The 15089-nt window shown below is 39.9% G+C and overlaps 2 protein-coding genes across 2 annotated transcripts; one reads left to right on the plus strand and one right to left on the minus strand.

Annotated features, from left to right (window-relative positions):
* Positions 1–522: 522 nt before the first annotated feature.
* Positions 523–8229, minus strand: mgrn1b (mahogunin, ring finger 1b). The gene is made up of 16 exons (XM_030790213.1): positions 8052–8229; positions 7225–7343; positions 6925–7013; positions 6581–6727; positions 5865–5982; positions 5520–5586; positions 5305–5348; positions 5132–5179; positions 4740–4808; positions 4476–4635; positions 4158–4267; positions 3006–3220; positions 2448–2559; positions 2190–2235; positions 1845–1949; positions 523–959 (listed from the first exon to the last, which is right to left on the minus strand). The coding sequence occupies exons 1-16, from the start codon at positions 8137–8139 to the stop codon at positions 859–861; spliced, it is 1638 nt and encodes a 545-aa protein (XP_030646073.1). The 5' UTR covers positions 8140–8229; the 3' UTR covers positions 523–858.
* A 1081-nt stretch (positions 8230–9310) lies between these two features.
* ubald1b (UBA-like domain containing 1b) lies at positions 9311–14244 on the plus strand. The gene is made up of 3 exons (XM_030789910.1): positions 9311–9499; positions 9895–9954; positions 12987–14244. Exons 1-3 carry the CDS (start codon positions 9392–9394, stop codon positions 13299–13301), a joined length of 483 nt encoding a protein of 160 aa, XP_030645770.1. The 5' UTR covers positions 9311–9391; the 3' UTR covers positions 13302–14244.
* The last annotated feature ends 845 nt before the right edge of the window (positions 14245–15089 follow it).

Consider the following 15089-nt stretch of genomic DNA (forward strand, 5'->3'; position numbering starts at 1 on the left):
AATTCAGCTCTACAATTTGCAAATAAAAAAAAAGACATACTTTTACTACTCACACCACTGAAATGACAGATTTCATCCATTATAGTACGGATGTTCCCTTAAAAGAAATATAAAAGAGACAGTACATCACAATGGTCTTTCCTTCGTATTTTAAGCGTTCACATTTTTAAAACGTCGCAAAACGTCATCAATACATATATCTAAGCTTAAAATCTGACAACCTCATGTTATCTTGATCCCACCTAAATCATACTTATGTTCTCCTTCAAAAGAGATACTTTTGTGGCAATATCAAAATACAGATTTGGAAACACCTCATTCAATACATCTGTGCTCTCCAAAAAAAAAAAGAAAAAAATAATGACTTCATATTATATGAATGTAAGGTTACAAGCACAGACCTCCATCACACACACACACACACACACACACACACACACACATTCTGTATTTGTAATATAAGCACTGCTATAATTTTACTCTCACTGGGACCACAGAAGATCTGAGTTTAGTGAAAAGCTTTGTGAAAAACTGAGTGAAGTGTTAAGCTTGAGTGTGCTTTAAGTTCCAACCAAAAGGAGGTTAGTGTTGCATCTACAGTATGCCCGAAATGTTTCCAAATGGTTGAGAGCCCAGCCAATCCGAACCAAGATCTTCATGACTATTTGAATGATTAAACCGAGCACACAGCGGATGATCCTTAGGCTAAAGTGAAGACAGAAGTGAACCTATTAGTGTGTGTCTGTTGGAAATCTATCTTAAAAGGAGAAACCTAAGGTGGAGCCTCAGGATGGTGTTTGTGCTTGGAGCTCTTGACGAGCGGCACAAAGAGAGTTTATTAATGGGTTAATGGTCCAGTTACTCGTCCTCCATGTGCAAAAAGCTTGAGGGACTGAGGAGAGGCAGGCTGGAGCAGTTAGTGCCGGCGCTTTTCAGACTCTCCGTCGACTCGGACGACCCTGCGAACATGACACGTGCCGTTGAACATGAAAGTCCATGACAAAAAAAAAAAAAGAGAGAGAGAAGGAAAAGAAGCTACGCAAACCACCCGCGTCTTTTCAAAGACTCACGGAGCTCTTTGACTGATCTATGCAAACAAATATTCTGAACTGGAAGGAAAAAAAAAAAACTGAGCAATAGCTTACGACGTATGTTTTCGAAGAGGCGTGGTCTGTATTTATGCGTGAATAACCACGCAATGCTGCAGAAAACTCCTTCAGTCATAAGCTAAGTGTTCACCTTGAGAGTGTTGTACAAGTTCAGAGTACCACTAGCACAGGATGGCAAACTTTTTCAATGACGCAATCATCTTACTGCAGCGTCAGAACTATATCTTACAGGCCTTCGTAAAACATTTAAAAACTGTAGCATTTGACCAGAACACTGACGCTTTTAATTTCCATTGTATTAAAAGGCAGACTGTGAAAGAAGACTGATTACAGTGACTGTAAAATTACACAAGTCTAAGAGTTCTGCCCGAGAACTCTTATTTATTTTTTCTGCCTGAAGCTGAAGACAAGAATACAAAAGACAAGCAGACAGGGAAAGATCAGCCTACATACCAGAGTTAATCCTCCACACCAATAGAGCAGGAGTCAGGACCTAGAGCTGCTCAGAGTAAGGGCAGCGGAGGAGACAGACAGGAGGGGAAAGGAATTTTGGAAAACAGAGAATAAGAGCACACCCGTTAGGAGCAAAGCAGAGCTGCTAAAAGCCAGAGAGAAAGAGAGAAAATGAGCAGCGTTACATAAGGAGATGAAGGAAACTGAGATGATGGATCCCTTATTTATGTCAGTGGGGTTTTTTTTGGGGGGGGGGGTTGTTTGGGTGGTGTGGGTATTCACCTGGGAGAGACAGGTCCCCGTGTGGGTCACTCTCGGTTTTGGTCAGGCTGCTGTGCTCACTGCTGCAGTCCTGCAGGATCTCCTCTCCAGAGTGCTGTCTGTCCTCTGCACACACACACACACACACACACACACACACACACACAGCATGTTAACTCATATACAGAAAGGTTAGTTGAAACCTAACCAAGAGATTGAAACCATTTCGCTTTTGCTTGTCAGGCAGGTATTCATGAGCTAGTTAAGAAGTAGAAGGTATTTCAAATCAAAGACAAGGAGTCTTTAGAATTAAATTTAAAAACAAGAGGAAAATATATTATATTAATATGAATGTAGTGGACTCACCATCCTCAGGGCTAAGAGAGTCAGGGACATCATCTCCTGCAGTGGCCTGATAGAGAGAAAGAGAGAGAGAAAGGGAGAGAGAGAGTGACAGAAAGGGAAAAAGAAAGCAAAAGAGAGAGGAAAAGGGAGAAGGTGGAGAGGAGGAGGAGGAGGAGGAGAGAGTATCACAAATTTGCTAACATGGTGTTCATTAGTTTCCAGAGTGTTAGCTCTATGTGTCCAATGTAATAACAGCTGAAAACTTTCTAGAATTCGGACCTCAGTGGGAGCAGGACTGCTGGAGAGCAGCGTGTGAGGCTGTGCGTCGGACAACTCGGACAGCTTCTCCTCATCCTCCTCCTGGATCGGTGACGAGGGAGACCTGAGAGTGCTGTGGAACGGGGGAAAAAAAAAACAAAAACCTTCTCAGCCAAATGAATGAGGGGAAAATCACAGAGGAGAACGTGGCTGTGGACAAGCCCACTTTTGTGTGTCCTCTGTAGAGTTCTTGCTTTCTGCGTGCTGTGAAAAGGCCCAGGAATGTCAACTGGATGGATTACTAAGGCAAGGCAGAGTCAACAGTCTGTCTGAGCACCGGACAAAAGAGATGCCTGTGACTGCTAGACGAGAAACAAAGACAGACTTGTGTAGGAAGCCCCACACTCTCTCCTGACAACTGGCCAACTCCTACTGATCGTGGCCACCAGGCCAAAGTCATTTTTATAATTCATAGTAACTTAATTCAATGGCACGTGTCAATATCTAGTGGCTGAGGAAACAGTTTTGCGATGGAGTGACGGTCTAGTATGGAAAGCCCTGTGACTGGGTCAGGGCTACCTGTCGGGTGACTTGCTGACTTTGCTCTTGGAGAGGCTGCTGTCTCCAGAGTGCTCAGGGGAGCCCAGCTGTCGGCTGTCCCCGCTCAGGCTGCCCGAGAAGTTGATGTCGTCGTAGAGGGGAGCAGACGGAATGCCTGGAGACACGGCGCGTAATCCGTTCAGAGCCTCCAGGAGAGAGATGGGCTCAAAGCCAGGAGGGACAGAATCTGAGCTCTACAGAGAGACACCAAAACCAAACGATCAATACAGATCACGAGAGAGTGGCAAAACTACACATGAACAGAGAAGAATACAGATACCCCTGGCATTAGAAGTTAATTCCATTACGAACATCCCTTAAGAGATCATGAGTGGTTGTTTTACAATGATATTACACATCAGTGTATGAGTCACTCTACATCCAAATGCAAAGAGCTGCCAAGCTCATCGGACACTAACTCGAGAAAATCCAGGTGAGTCACGCTGAGAGCGGAATAATGGACGTACTGTTATTTTAAACCAGTGATTCTCAACCCCGGTTCCCGGGGGGCCGGCTGTCCTGCACATCTTTCTTTTATCTCTTCATTATCACAGTTAATTGAGCTGATCAAGGGATTGATGATTAATGGATCAGTGGAATCAGGTGTGTCAGTCCTGGGTCAGTCCAGGGTTAAAAAAAAAGATGTGCAGGACAATGGGCCACTAGGACTGGAGTTGAGAATCACTGTTTTAAACTATCATTATTTTTCAAATATGATACACTCTGTGTGTTAATCACACCTCTTAAATAATGAGGTGTCACTTGACTAAAACACATACACATCATACCACAAAGAGAAGTCTTTTGCCTCATGCCTCTGTCTCTCTGTGCTGATGGGCTACTGGTTTTAATTACAATTTTTAATTAGCAAACAGCAGTTTGACAGAGAATATTGTGAATTCACCCACTGCTCAGTGTACAACTCAAGAACATAGTCAAGGCCAACTGAGACTTGGTATTACCAGAGGCAAAAGCAGCCTTACCACTTCCAAAAATTCAACCAAAACACGGGGATGAAAGCCAGTTCTGTGTACTGCAAGCTCAACATGCCTGACAATTTGTTTTTGTGAACCAAAAAAAAAAAAAAAAACCCAGAGGACGAACTATAAAAAAGACTGAAATGTTCCTTACTGAGTGCTCATCATGGTCCATGGTCTGGGCCAGAACAGGGCTGAAGGAGACGGGAGACAGGGCCCCAGGCTTCTTCCTCACAGCTCGGATCTGCAGCAGGGCCCGGAATGCTGCAGAGACACATCACCGAACAGCAATAAATCACTGTGTTAGAACACAGAGAGACACATGCTCCAGGAGTAAACCATTAAAAAAAACTAACCCTCAGTACCACTCCTATCAAAATAAAAACAGAACTTGAAATGATCTTCTTGCTGATGTTAAATTAGGGCTGGAGGAGAGAGAGGCGTGAGAATCTGTGGTCCGGCAGGTACTCACGCAGTCGGCAGATGGGACAGTTGTTGGCCTGGTAGCGGAGCGTGTCGGCACAGGAGTTACAGAGACACAGGTGCCTGCACGGCAGGATAAGGGTGTCTCGCAGGTCTGATAGACACACCACACACTCGTTGCTGTTGTCACTGTTCTCATCGTCTGACGGCTGCACAATGACGCACACACAAACACAAACACAAACACAGACAGTGAGCCTAATGGAGAGTACATGAACAAAATGGATGAAAATCTGTCATGAATCATACTTGCCTTTGTTTCCTGGTTGTTCTTGTTTTCAATTCCGTAAATCTCTTGCAACAAGTAGCTCACTCGATCCACCTGGGGAAAAGACAGCAAGGCGGAATGAGGAGGAATTTATTGTTTTCTTGATTTTTTTTTTGTTGTTTTTTTTTTATCAGCAGATGCAAAGGGAATTCATCTGGTCACTGATGGTTTTTCTTTTTTTTTTTTTTTTTTTTTAATCTTTGGTAATTATGATCTCCTTCCCAGTTACATGTAACACAAAATGCTTTCTGTGTCGGTACACAGTCATTTTCAAAAAAAAAAAAAAAATGTTGAATGAGATGAATTTTGATTTTTACTTATTCTTATGTTTTAGGGTCTAAAATGTAACTGCGCATGAAAAAAATATAACCACTTACAATTTGTTTCTGTTTTAAAGGCTTCACTGAAAAGCTGCCATCCATGTGCTGTTGGTAAAAGAAAAGCATTTTATGATCAAAAATCCAAACCAGGCTTTCTATATTTTCACTCTCTGTATTCTTGGAACTGCCTTCGCAAAAAACTGAGCATTTCATTTGTGCATTCAACTCACCCTTTCAAAAGCTGCCAACAGCACATGCGCATGTCCCAGGCAATCTGAAACAATCACAAGGTCACTTTAACCACACTACCATCTCTCAAAAGACAGACGTGAAACATGGCATGGAGTTATGGTGTTGTATTCGGAGAGGAGTTTTGCAACATTATCCATTTTGTGTTTAACGTGTTCTACATGTCTTTTCTCTAACACACGCTTCCAACACTTACCATCACCCTCATCCACCACAGCCTGGATAACCATGGGGAACACTCCTCTGTCCAAGTCAAAGTTCAGCTGAGATAAAAAAAAAAGGAAATGAGCAAAGCATTTGACAGGATCTTCAGCTAAAGGTGACATTTAACATAGCACATAATGCCACCCCCCAACCCCCCAAAGAAAATCCATATTTTAAGACAGTTTCAAGAGAAAACTGAAATGAAATGCAAGGATGTTTGACACTTATCAATAATCAGAGAACAAAAACATTTTAGTCGTACACAGCCTTGTTCACAGTATTAATTCAATGTGAGAAAAACAAGACGGGTAGTCCATCTATCACAGTATGTACTCACATCCTCCTCTTTCCACTCAGAGAAATCAATCTTAAAGGAGGGTAGGGTGAACTGCTGGCTAACCCCTCTCTTATAATGCACAGTTTCGGAGACAAAAGCAGGTCCTTTTGGGTTATAACTTTAGAAGAGAGAGACAGAGAGAGAGAGAAAGAGAGAGAGAGAACTATATTATGTAAATGTGGACATCAGCTGTTGGGCACATGAAAAGACAACAGAACAAATGTCTGTTTTACATAAAAAAAAAAAAAACAACTAAAGGTTAAAGAAGGTTATTTATTTTACACATTTTTGAAAATGTTGTTTTCTTTCGGGCTGAAATTATTCGTAGAGAATAAATAAAATGACATCAGAACAAATTGCTCTCATTATCTCTCATTCCACAAACTTGCAGCGTATCCATGGAGACTGGCTGTTGCCAGGGACCAGAATATCTCTCTTCTATGTGCTTGTGCATTTGGATTCTCTTTTAGGCCAGGCAACAGACAGCAAAATGGATTTAGACAAACTCTCAATTTTGCTATATTTTACAGTATTTTAAAACTATAATCATCATCGTCGTCCTCATCTTCATCATCATCGTCATTTTTCGTCAAGTCCTATAAAGGGCATGTGTGCAGTGATAACATGTAAATACATGCCCATTGCTACATTTACACTTTAAGCATGACAAAAAAAAAAGAAAAAAAAGAAAAAGAAAAAAAAAAGAAAACACTTACACTGCCATCCCATTGGAGAATTCCTCAAAGGCTTGGCAGTAAATAGTTATTGCCACTCGCGCATCTGCATCAAAGGTGAATTCTACACCGTATAGTACTTTGGGTTTTGCCCCTTCCTCGGTAGGTGTATCAGCTTCATCCTTGTACCTATGTTTCACACGACAGTTTGAAACGCCCCACATGAGGAAAAAACAAAAGGCATGATCTGCATAAATCCCAATATTCATCAGCGGAAGTTTGAACAAGTTAACCAAAACAAACAGAAAACCAAATTGTTTAAGTTGAAGATTACAAATGCTTATGGGTAGCTGAGTTCATTGCGGGTGTGAGATGACATAACATACCTCACCAAGCGCAGGGAGTCCTTCCTAATGTTAACCAGACTCCTCAGAGTCTTAACGGGTTCGTGAGGTGCTGGAGTTACATAGGGAAACTACATGCAGCAACAGAAATAAAAAGACAAAACAAAGCCTAATTTATACATCTTTTCTACAAGCCAATGTATTGCTTGGCCTTTATAACCCAATGCAGCTCCAACTTATCATTTAACACACTGAAGAGGGAGACCATATTCATGACTATCAGCAGACCTGCAGTGTCTCACCACTGTAAAACATTCAACACCTGTCTTTTCCCCTTCGTACCTGAACAGGACGGTTTCCAAGGAAATTAAGATCCATATTCTCCCCAAAGAGGTACCCCTCTGGGTGTGGGGTGTCAAACTTCTCCCCTCCCATGAAAAAGTGACTTGCAAAATAGTTTCCTTTGATGAAACAAGGCGCATGGTTAGTCATGTCAAAAAAAAAAAAAAAAAGGTGGATAATTACAGAATTTGATGATGTAATATTTTAAAATGCCTCTTACTTGGTGAAACATATTCATTCACTCATTAGAATTAGTTCGTCTTTGATCAGAATCAAAGGACTTCTTAGCTCACTGACAATAGCAATCCATGAACTCATGGACCCCGCGATATGAAGTTTATTATGTCTTCGCTACAAAAACCCGCTGTCATCACACAAAAGATTGTTTATTGACGATTTCTGTCGGCTGTCAACTGAATACTGCGAGCCTTTAACTGCCCGATTTTGTCGACTGTTAGCTGAACATGCTCAGTGCATAACTCAAAATAACAACACCATAATCTCTTTGTTTAAAAAAAGAAAAGCAAAAAGGTCAGATCCGTGATTCGACTTTTTCACCACTGACTTAGTTTTCTGTAACAGAAGAAGTACAAACATAAGCAAGCTAGCTATTACAGTATCTTTTTTCCGAAACCAAACACATCATCTAAACAGTTAGCTATGCTATCCTGAGCGAAAAAACCACAACTGTTCAATGCAAGGTTCATTGAAATCATTCACCTTGTAGCTATCTGACGAGTAGCAGGTAGATTCGTATCAATGTATGATTAACTTACAGAATCTAGTCTTTGGGGTAGCTTCGTACATAACAACGCCAAAAAACTTACCCGATTTAGGTGGAAATCTGTATGCCGAATTTGCTTGAATGTCAATATCCTCGACACCAGCGATTCTTCGACTGAGGATCGAACCCATTGTTTACCCTATCTTTCGTTTTAGCTCGTTGCGTTAGATGACCACTTAAATACAACCTTCGTTGTAGTTCTTCTTGCAAACGTTAACCGCGGGTTAGCTAGCGTATATATATATGTACTGTAAAAAAAAAATAGCTTGCTGCAACGAGATGCCTTGGTTCTTGCTCTGAAGTTGCAAACTAGCTCACGTTAAAGCTCTTAATGTTACACAACCAGTTAAAATAATCTCAGCTATCAAATGCCATTTACTCAAATTTGAGATAAGTTTAACTATTAACTAACGGGCTAGCTGAACGTATTACGACTGCGAATTGAGCTAGCGATGAGTTAGCTATCAATCCTAAACACCGACTAGCAAGGAACACAGCTGGGTTAGCTGATTATTAGCTTAATTCGACCATTTGCTGAGATATCCAATGATGTACTGTCCCAAACGTCCTTGTCCTCGTTTGTGGCTATATTTTCCGTTATTCTTTAATTGGAGTATAATTGACCCTTCCGTATAATACTACCAGTAAAAGCCTCATATTTTCCGGCAAACAACACACTGGAGTCGTTGTTTTCCTCAGGTAGTCAAGGCATTGTACATCCCGAAATGTGACTGGCTGTGTCGTTTGAGTGACTTCATTAAGAAACGCCCAAACATGAAAACGCATCAGACTCCATATGCGAGAGTTTTTTTCGCATGCATTAAAATATACTGGTATATCTCTATTTCGGTAGCCTGTATGTGGACCATCCATCAGATCTCGTTCGGAAAGGAGAATGGGATGGCATTTATGAACGGACATTGGGATCACACTGCAAAAAGTTTTAGATGAGAGAATATAACAAACACTGTACCATAATAAGACGAAACTAATCAAGAATTAAGAAATTACTAATCATGATGTGATGAAGCTGTCAGCGACTAGCAATTTTTTATGCGACACTGCAGTTTTGACGTTTCAAAGGGAACTTGTGTACAAATATGCCAATAAATTATTGATTCTGAAGGAATGAAATTCATTTTATGCTATGTCACAGAGGTCATCTCTTGCGTACAAGACGACCGACTACAAGTCCCACAATTCTTTCCATTTCCTTTATGCTGCCGTCAGTTGTCAATCGAAGGGGGACGTCTGCTGCTCCAAATATTTTGGGTTTGTCAACTGGCGACGGTGGATGAATGGCCGTGTGCGACGCAAAGTTGAAAAGGAAATAACTTTCTGGGGTTTAGGATATAAGAGGTTCTAGTGAATAGTGTGACAAATATGGACGAATTAAAACACCAAGTCATGATAAATCAGTTTGTTCTCACAGCTGGATGTGCCGCAGACCAAGCAAAGCAGCTTTTGCAAGCCGCACACTGGGAGTTTGAGGTATTCAAAAGCATTTCATTTTTTCTGTAAATGTCTTGATTTTATGGGTGTATTACACCTCTTAGACCTGTTTACACGGACTTCAGATTGAACTTATTTCATCTGATTATATTTCTACAATTCGACTTTTATTTGCTGATTCGTTAAATCATAAATCGCGACCACTACTTATGACTCAACGCGTAAAGCAGATGAGAGTTCAGTTCTTTTGTTTTGTATAGGTCACTCGCACTTAAGTTAGTTTTGTTGTTGCTGTTTCTGTATTTGATGTGTTGTGGTCTAACGGTCAGAAGGAAAAAAAAACTTCACTGACTTTTAATCATGTAACGACTTATATATTTTTTAACCAATTTATACTCATCGTAATTTTCTTTCCCCTCTTCTTCGTGTTGTAGACAGCACTTAGTGCCTTTTTTCAAGATAACAATATTCCATACGGCCATCATCATCAAATGGTGAGTAGAAACAATACATTAGTTCTACCACTACTACAACTATTACCTCTACCAGTATTACTACTATTACTACTAATACTATTACTACCATACTTTTTATGGCCGCAAAACAGACCCAGGCCACTTCCGCCATGTTGTGGGAACACGAGTCTGACAAAAATAAACAGACGATGGCCACGTTTGTACTTGAATCCATGTTCATTTACTTTGGGCAAAATGCAGTAGATGTGTAGTTACTCATGACACAGCCATCCCAACGTATCGTATGGACGCTGAATTAAAACAGTTAAACGAGTATGTTTGTGTTGTAGTTCTCCACCTCTTCTCAAGTCTTTTCTCCATCTAAAGTTTAGAAACGTGTTCTTCGTTGTGGGGGAGGGCGATTCAAGGAAAATGAAAGTACTTCAGAGATTGCAGTATTTACATTACTCCTTTGTCTCACCGGCCGGAATGTAGAGCTCAGTCGTAGAAACTGAACGCCGTATTACATTTTTGAAGTAGATCATGTACTGTATAATGGGAATGTTTAGACGACAGTCTCTTGTTTGGTTGCTTGATTTACCATAGCGCAAATTATAAAGTAGAGGGAGTAGAGGGATTAAGTGAACCTCGTTCCACACTATATCATATCGTGATGTGCAGATTAAAGTAAACCGTCTTGTGAGTTGAAGTGTGGTCTAGGAGTAGGAAGGCTGCGGAGTATGCAAGCGTTTGCACCACCGCTGCACAGACATGTATAATTCCAGGTCCAGAGGAACCCTAGAACATTAAATTAGATTTAGAGAAGAACAAAATCCTGCAGGAGGGTGGCACTTCACTCCAGCCAGAGTCTAAGCATTAAATGTCTTCTCTTTGATAGGCCACTTCTTGCCATCAGATTATTGCTATTTTTACTTGTCCTAGATGTCATATGGTACTGGTTAGAACACATAGACATCTGCTCATATTGTTTTCCTGAAGAAACTGACTGACTGAACTGTAACCAGGACTCTTTTGAATCTATACTGATATCTAGAAGTGCAATAGAGCAAGTTCTTGCTTAATTCTTATTTGAAATATTGATTCCTATCATATAGGAGTATTTCTGAATGTGAACAACAAAAGACATCATATAAACTTGTTTCTGCCAAAATGAGATAAGACATTATTGGCTGTTTTCTACAGTTATCTGCAGTTTAAGTCAATATTAAGTCAATATAGCACCACAACATGTGATTTTGGCATAGCTAGAATTATGGGTCAGTTTATTGCTTAGGGCCACTTTTGATACAGTTTAGGCTATTCCTGTCTCAGGTCTCTGAATGGTATTCAAAAACAAAATCATACTGGTAAAAAATGTGTGTTCTCAGAGGTTGTTTTTGATGTCACCTCCTGTAAGAAATGACCTCAGAAAGATTTTGTAAAGGAATTGTGTACCTCGGTTCAGAGTAGCTTCTTTACGGCACAATCTCAGGACCAGTATAATTCTGAAATCTTTAAATGCAGTATAAGTTAATAATACCTTGTTAAAATACACTTCAGTATTTTTTTTTTCATTTCATAAAACATTTTAACCCTGTTGTAAGATTAAAAACTGTTTATTATCTTTGTCCACGAGGAAGTTGTAAAATATGAGACGTGAATGCCTTTGTCATGCCAAGCGAGTTAGCCGATGCCTCTGTGTACCGAGAGAGACATGGGAAGTTAGCAGAGCCGTTCTGACTTTCAACAGACGGCTGAAATATGATGAAAGAACGTTCCTAGTGACTTGTGACCGGAAGGCAGAGAGAAGTAACTGCCTCAAATACCACAGTGCTCGTGTGTGTTGAGTTTTTCCCTGACAGAGACTCTTTCAAAAATAAACGCGGTGATATAGTCGTCCGGAGTACACGGTTCGGTTTCAAGTTCAGTATGTTCAGTGTTTTGTGTTAAAGATCTCATCATTAATAACAAATGTTAGTACATAGTGTTAAGATAAATACAGACTGTAAGAAAAGTATTTTTGAAGACAAATAGATAGATTTTCTTTTAGTGTTTAGCTGAGGGTCTGTGTGGTAAAAACGTGTCTCTCGTGAGTACAATAAACAATACCTTATTTGTTTAAAATGAAACAATGCTGTTTTGGGAGACAAAACAGGGGGATGGAGTTGCCAATCACAATATGCTATTGTTCAGAGAGAAAACAAAAACTGTAAATTGAAAAAAAAAAAAAGGTCATTGAGGAGATTTTTCTACAAACTTGTTCTCATAGTTTTTTTTTTTCTGTGGATGTATTTTCATTTTCATGCTACAGTGACATAAAGTAAAAAGTGTCTCAGGTTTCATGTGCAGGGGCAGAACATCACAAACATGCCAATACCAACATGTTCAAACACACACACACACACACACACACACACACACAAAACCTGAGGCTTAGCCACAGTGTCCCTTAAAGTTTAAAACAGTTATCACTCTAATAAGAACTTATAATGAGGACCTATAACATGCTAGTTTTTTGCCTTTGCATTCAGTTTTATTTCATATGTAATTTCATGGAAATTGGAAAACATTGTGTTAATTACACAAGTCCATAGCTAGAAACCTATTTAATAGCCTATTGAAACTGAGTGCAGCGTGAAACTCAGCAACATTGCATTTTAGTTTCAGTTTAGTTGGTGTAATGCCTGTTATCTTTGGCAATTAGATCCTGCTCAGTGTTATCTTAACATGGCAGTATAAAGAAGGAATGGTCAGGTTAAAATATAATGGATGTAATACTCTCACAGATGTACTGTTCCTTTTGAGATCATTAAGCATTCAGTATATTCTATTTTTTAAACTTTATTTTTATTTATTTTTTAGTGTTATTTTCAGTCTTATGTTCTATCTTATTTTCCCTGTTTTTATGTTCATTCTATGTCTATCTTCCTGTGAAGTGCTCGAAGCACTTTGAGCTGTATTTCTTGTATGAAAGGTGCTATACAAATAAAGTTTATTATTATTATTATTATTATTATTATTATTATTATCTAGTCTAACACAACTCTTTCTGCCGAATTTCACTACCCCAGATGTGCACTCCAGCTAACACGCCAGCGACACCTCCCAATTTCCCAGATGCACTTGCCATGTTCTCTCGCCTCAAAGCCTCAGAGAGCTTTAACACCAGTAGTCCCATCGCCTCCATGGCAACTTCACCTCCTCCTCCTGCTCCATCTCATGTCAATTGGGCGATGAGCCCACCAGTGGCACCTGGTCAGCAGGGACTGTGGACTCCAGTTCAGCACCCCTCACAAGGTCCCCCACCACCTGGCTGGCCAGTCGCCGTTTCTCAGCAAGCATCCAATGAGCAGAGAGCCAGCATCGCCATGGAAGCAGAGAGATGAGCCTCTAGCTGTCCTAGCCTTGCACTGAGTAGACGATGGTAATACTTCGTCCTCTTGATGTCATTGGCTGTGGTTTAAAAAGGAGTTGCAAAAAAAATCAAGCGATGTGGATGAGCACTGGAGGAGAAACAGTATGCTGGTTGGGAAATATGGTCAATGAGAAAACACATACTTTGAAAAACTACAGAAAAGCAAAGACCTTTTTTTCAAAAAAAAAATTTTCTTCTCGAATGTGATAAGTGACAAGAAATACTGACTTGTTGTAGCATCATCCTTAGAGACGGATGTTTAAAAGCCACATCTATTTTTGTCCTATATGTGATCATTTACCTGTGTTTGACACATATAAGACACATGTTGAAACAGTTTTTTTCTGTATTTTGCTGTAGGTTGAATGTTTCATACTTAATGGTGAGCCAAAAAATATTTTGTACCATCAGTTGGCCAGTAAGAAGTTAACATATCCCTGACAGTAAGGTACAAATCCACATATGAATTTGAATGTTAATGTTTTCACTACTTAAGGCTTAAATTATGAAGTTTTGGAGAGATTGTCCATGTCCTGATTTGAACTAAAACACCAAATGAATTGCGGCACAATAGGTAAGGTAAATTGTTTGTACTTTTACTGCATATGGGAAAGTAAAATGCAAACATTTGTTGCCTAACCACATAAATATCATCCAAATTTGTTTTGAAGTTCATATGACCGATCTCAAAATGTAATGTACGTTTTCAAAACATGTATATAAGGAGATTCAACAAGTAGCTGTAATCGTACAGATGGTTTGATTCATATGTTTCCACCATTGCAAAATATGAATGTATACATGTTGTTTTTTCATGTGCATATTTTCCACGTATAACTGTATTGAAACTGCTCCCACAATATTTGTGGATTACATGATCATTAACTTATCATTTCTGGTTGGTTTTTAAAATAAATATTGTATGCATTATAGTATACATCATGTGTTTGTCTTTTGTCTAGTCATCCAGTTACATTTCACACAACATCCTGTGTTTTCTTTACTCCGCAAAATCTCAGCGGATGTGGAGTCCAGATGTGGGGAGATGATGCAATATGCAGTTACACTCATCTGACAGTCAGCGGGGAAAATTGATCAGAAAACCATCTGAGAGTGGAGAAGTGTGTATTATTTTAAACTGTGACCTAGCAGAGAGCACATTCACATGCAGTTTATTATACAGCCAAAGGATGTGATGCATCCTGCAGACAAAAACAGTGTCACCGTCACGACTGCGACTGTATGAATTTAGCTTTAACCCGACTTCTCGTTCAGCACACGCCCAAGTGTTTCAATCAGACCATGTGTCACGTGACTTGACCGTGTTTCTATTTAGACATTGCACCTGTGTTTTTACAGAGTATGAAAAGCATTAGACTGAGGTCTGCCTTTGACCTCACGTATGTAAGCTCTTAGCAGGGAGCTAATGCTACCATGGTTAATCATACTACAAGCACAATAAGCCATGGCATTCACTCGGTTTAACGATTAATCAGTGCAATGTTCCACTGCATCTTTATCACTTGTTTTTGTCCAGCTGAGAGAGGCGAGGTTCACTCACGTTATACGAGTGTGTTTTGATCCGAGTGCCTGTCATAATGTAAAAAGATCAAGCTCTCGAATGGCTGAGACAAAAATAAGCTCCAATCATCCTGAACATGGTCCTTAAAGTCTATGTGCAACTGGGCAGAAATATTACTGCTAAAACAATGCACTGTTCATTCTTGTTAATTCGTGTAGCATTGGTCTTTATCTTAAC

This window comes from Chanos chanos, chromosome 13 (assembly GCF_902362185.1).
Source record: "Chanos chanos chromosome 13, fChaCha1.1, whole genome shotgun sequence".
In the NCBI taxonomy this organism is placed as follows: domain Eukaryota; kingdom Metazoa; phylum Chordata; class Actinopteri; order Gonorynchiformes; family Chanidae; genus Chanos; species Chanos chanos.

Excerpts from the sequence above, each read along its gene's own strand:
- ubald1b (XM_030789910.1), top strand. The coding sequence starts at position 9,392 with ATGGACGAATTAAAACACCAAGTCATGATAAATCAGTTTGTTCTCACA. Across the intron at positions 9,500-9,894 it reads CCGCACACTGGGAGTTTGAG|ACAGCACTTAGTGCCTTTTT; the intron begins GTATTCAAAAGC and ends TTCGTGTTGTAG. Across the intron at positions 9,955-12,986 it reads ACGGCCATCATCATCAAATG|ATGTGCACTCCAGCTAACAC; the intron begins GTGAGTAGAAAC and ends TCACTACCCCAG.
- mgrn1b (XM_030790213.1), bottom strand. The coding sequence starts at position 8,139 with ATGGGTTCGATCCTCAGTCGAAGAATCGCTGGTGTCGAGGATATTGAC. Across the intron at positions 7,344-8,051 it reads CAGATTTCCACCTAAATCGG|GAAACTATTTTGCAAGTCAC; the intron begins GTAAGTTTTTTG and ends GTTTCATCAAAG. Across the intron at positions 2,236-2,447 it reads GCAGTCCTGCTCCCACTGAG|GCCACTGCAGGAGATGATGT; the intron begins GTCCGAATTCTA and ends TCTCTCTATCAG.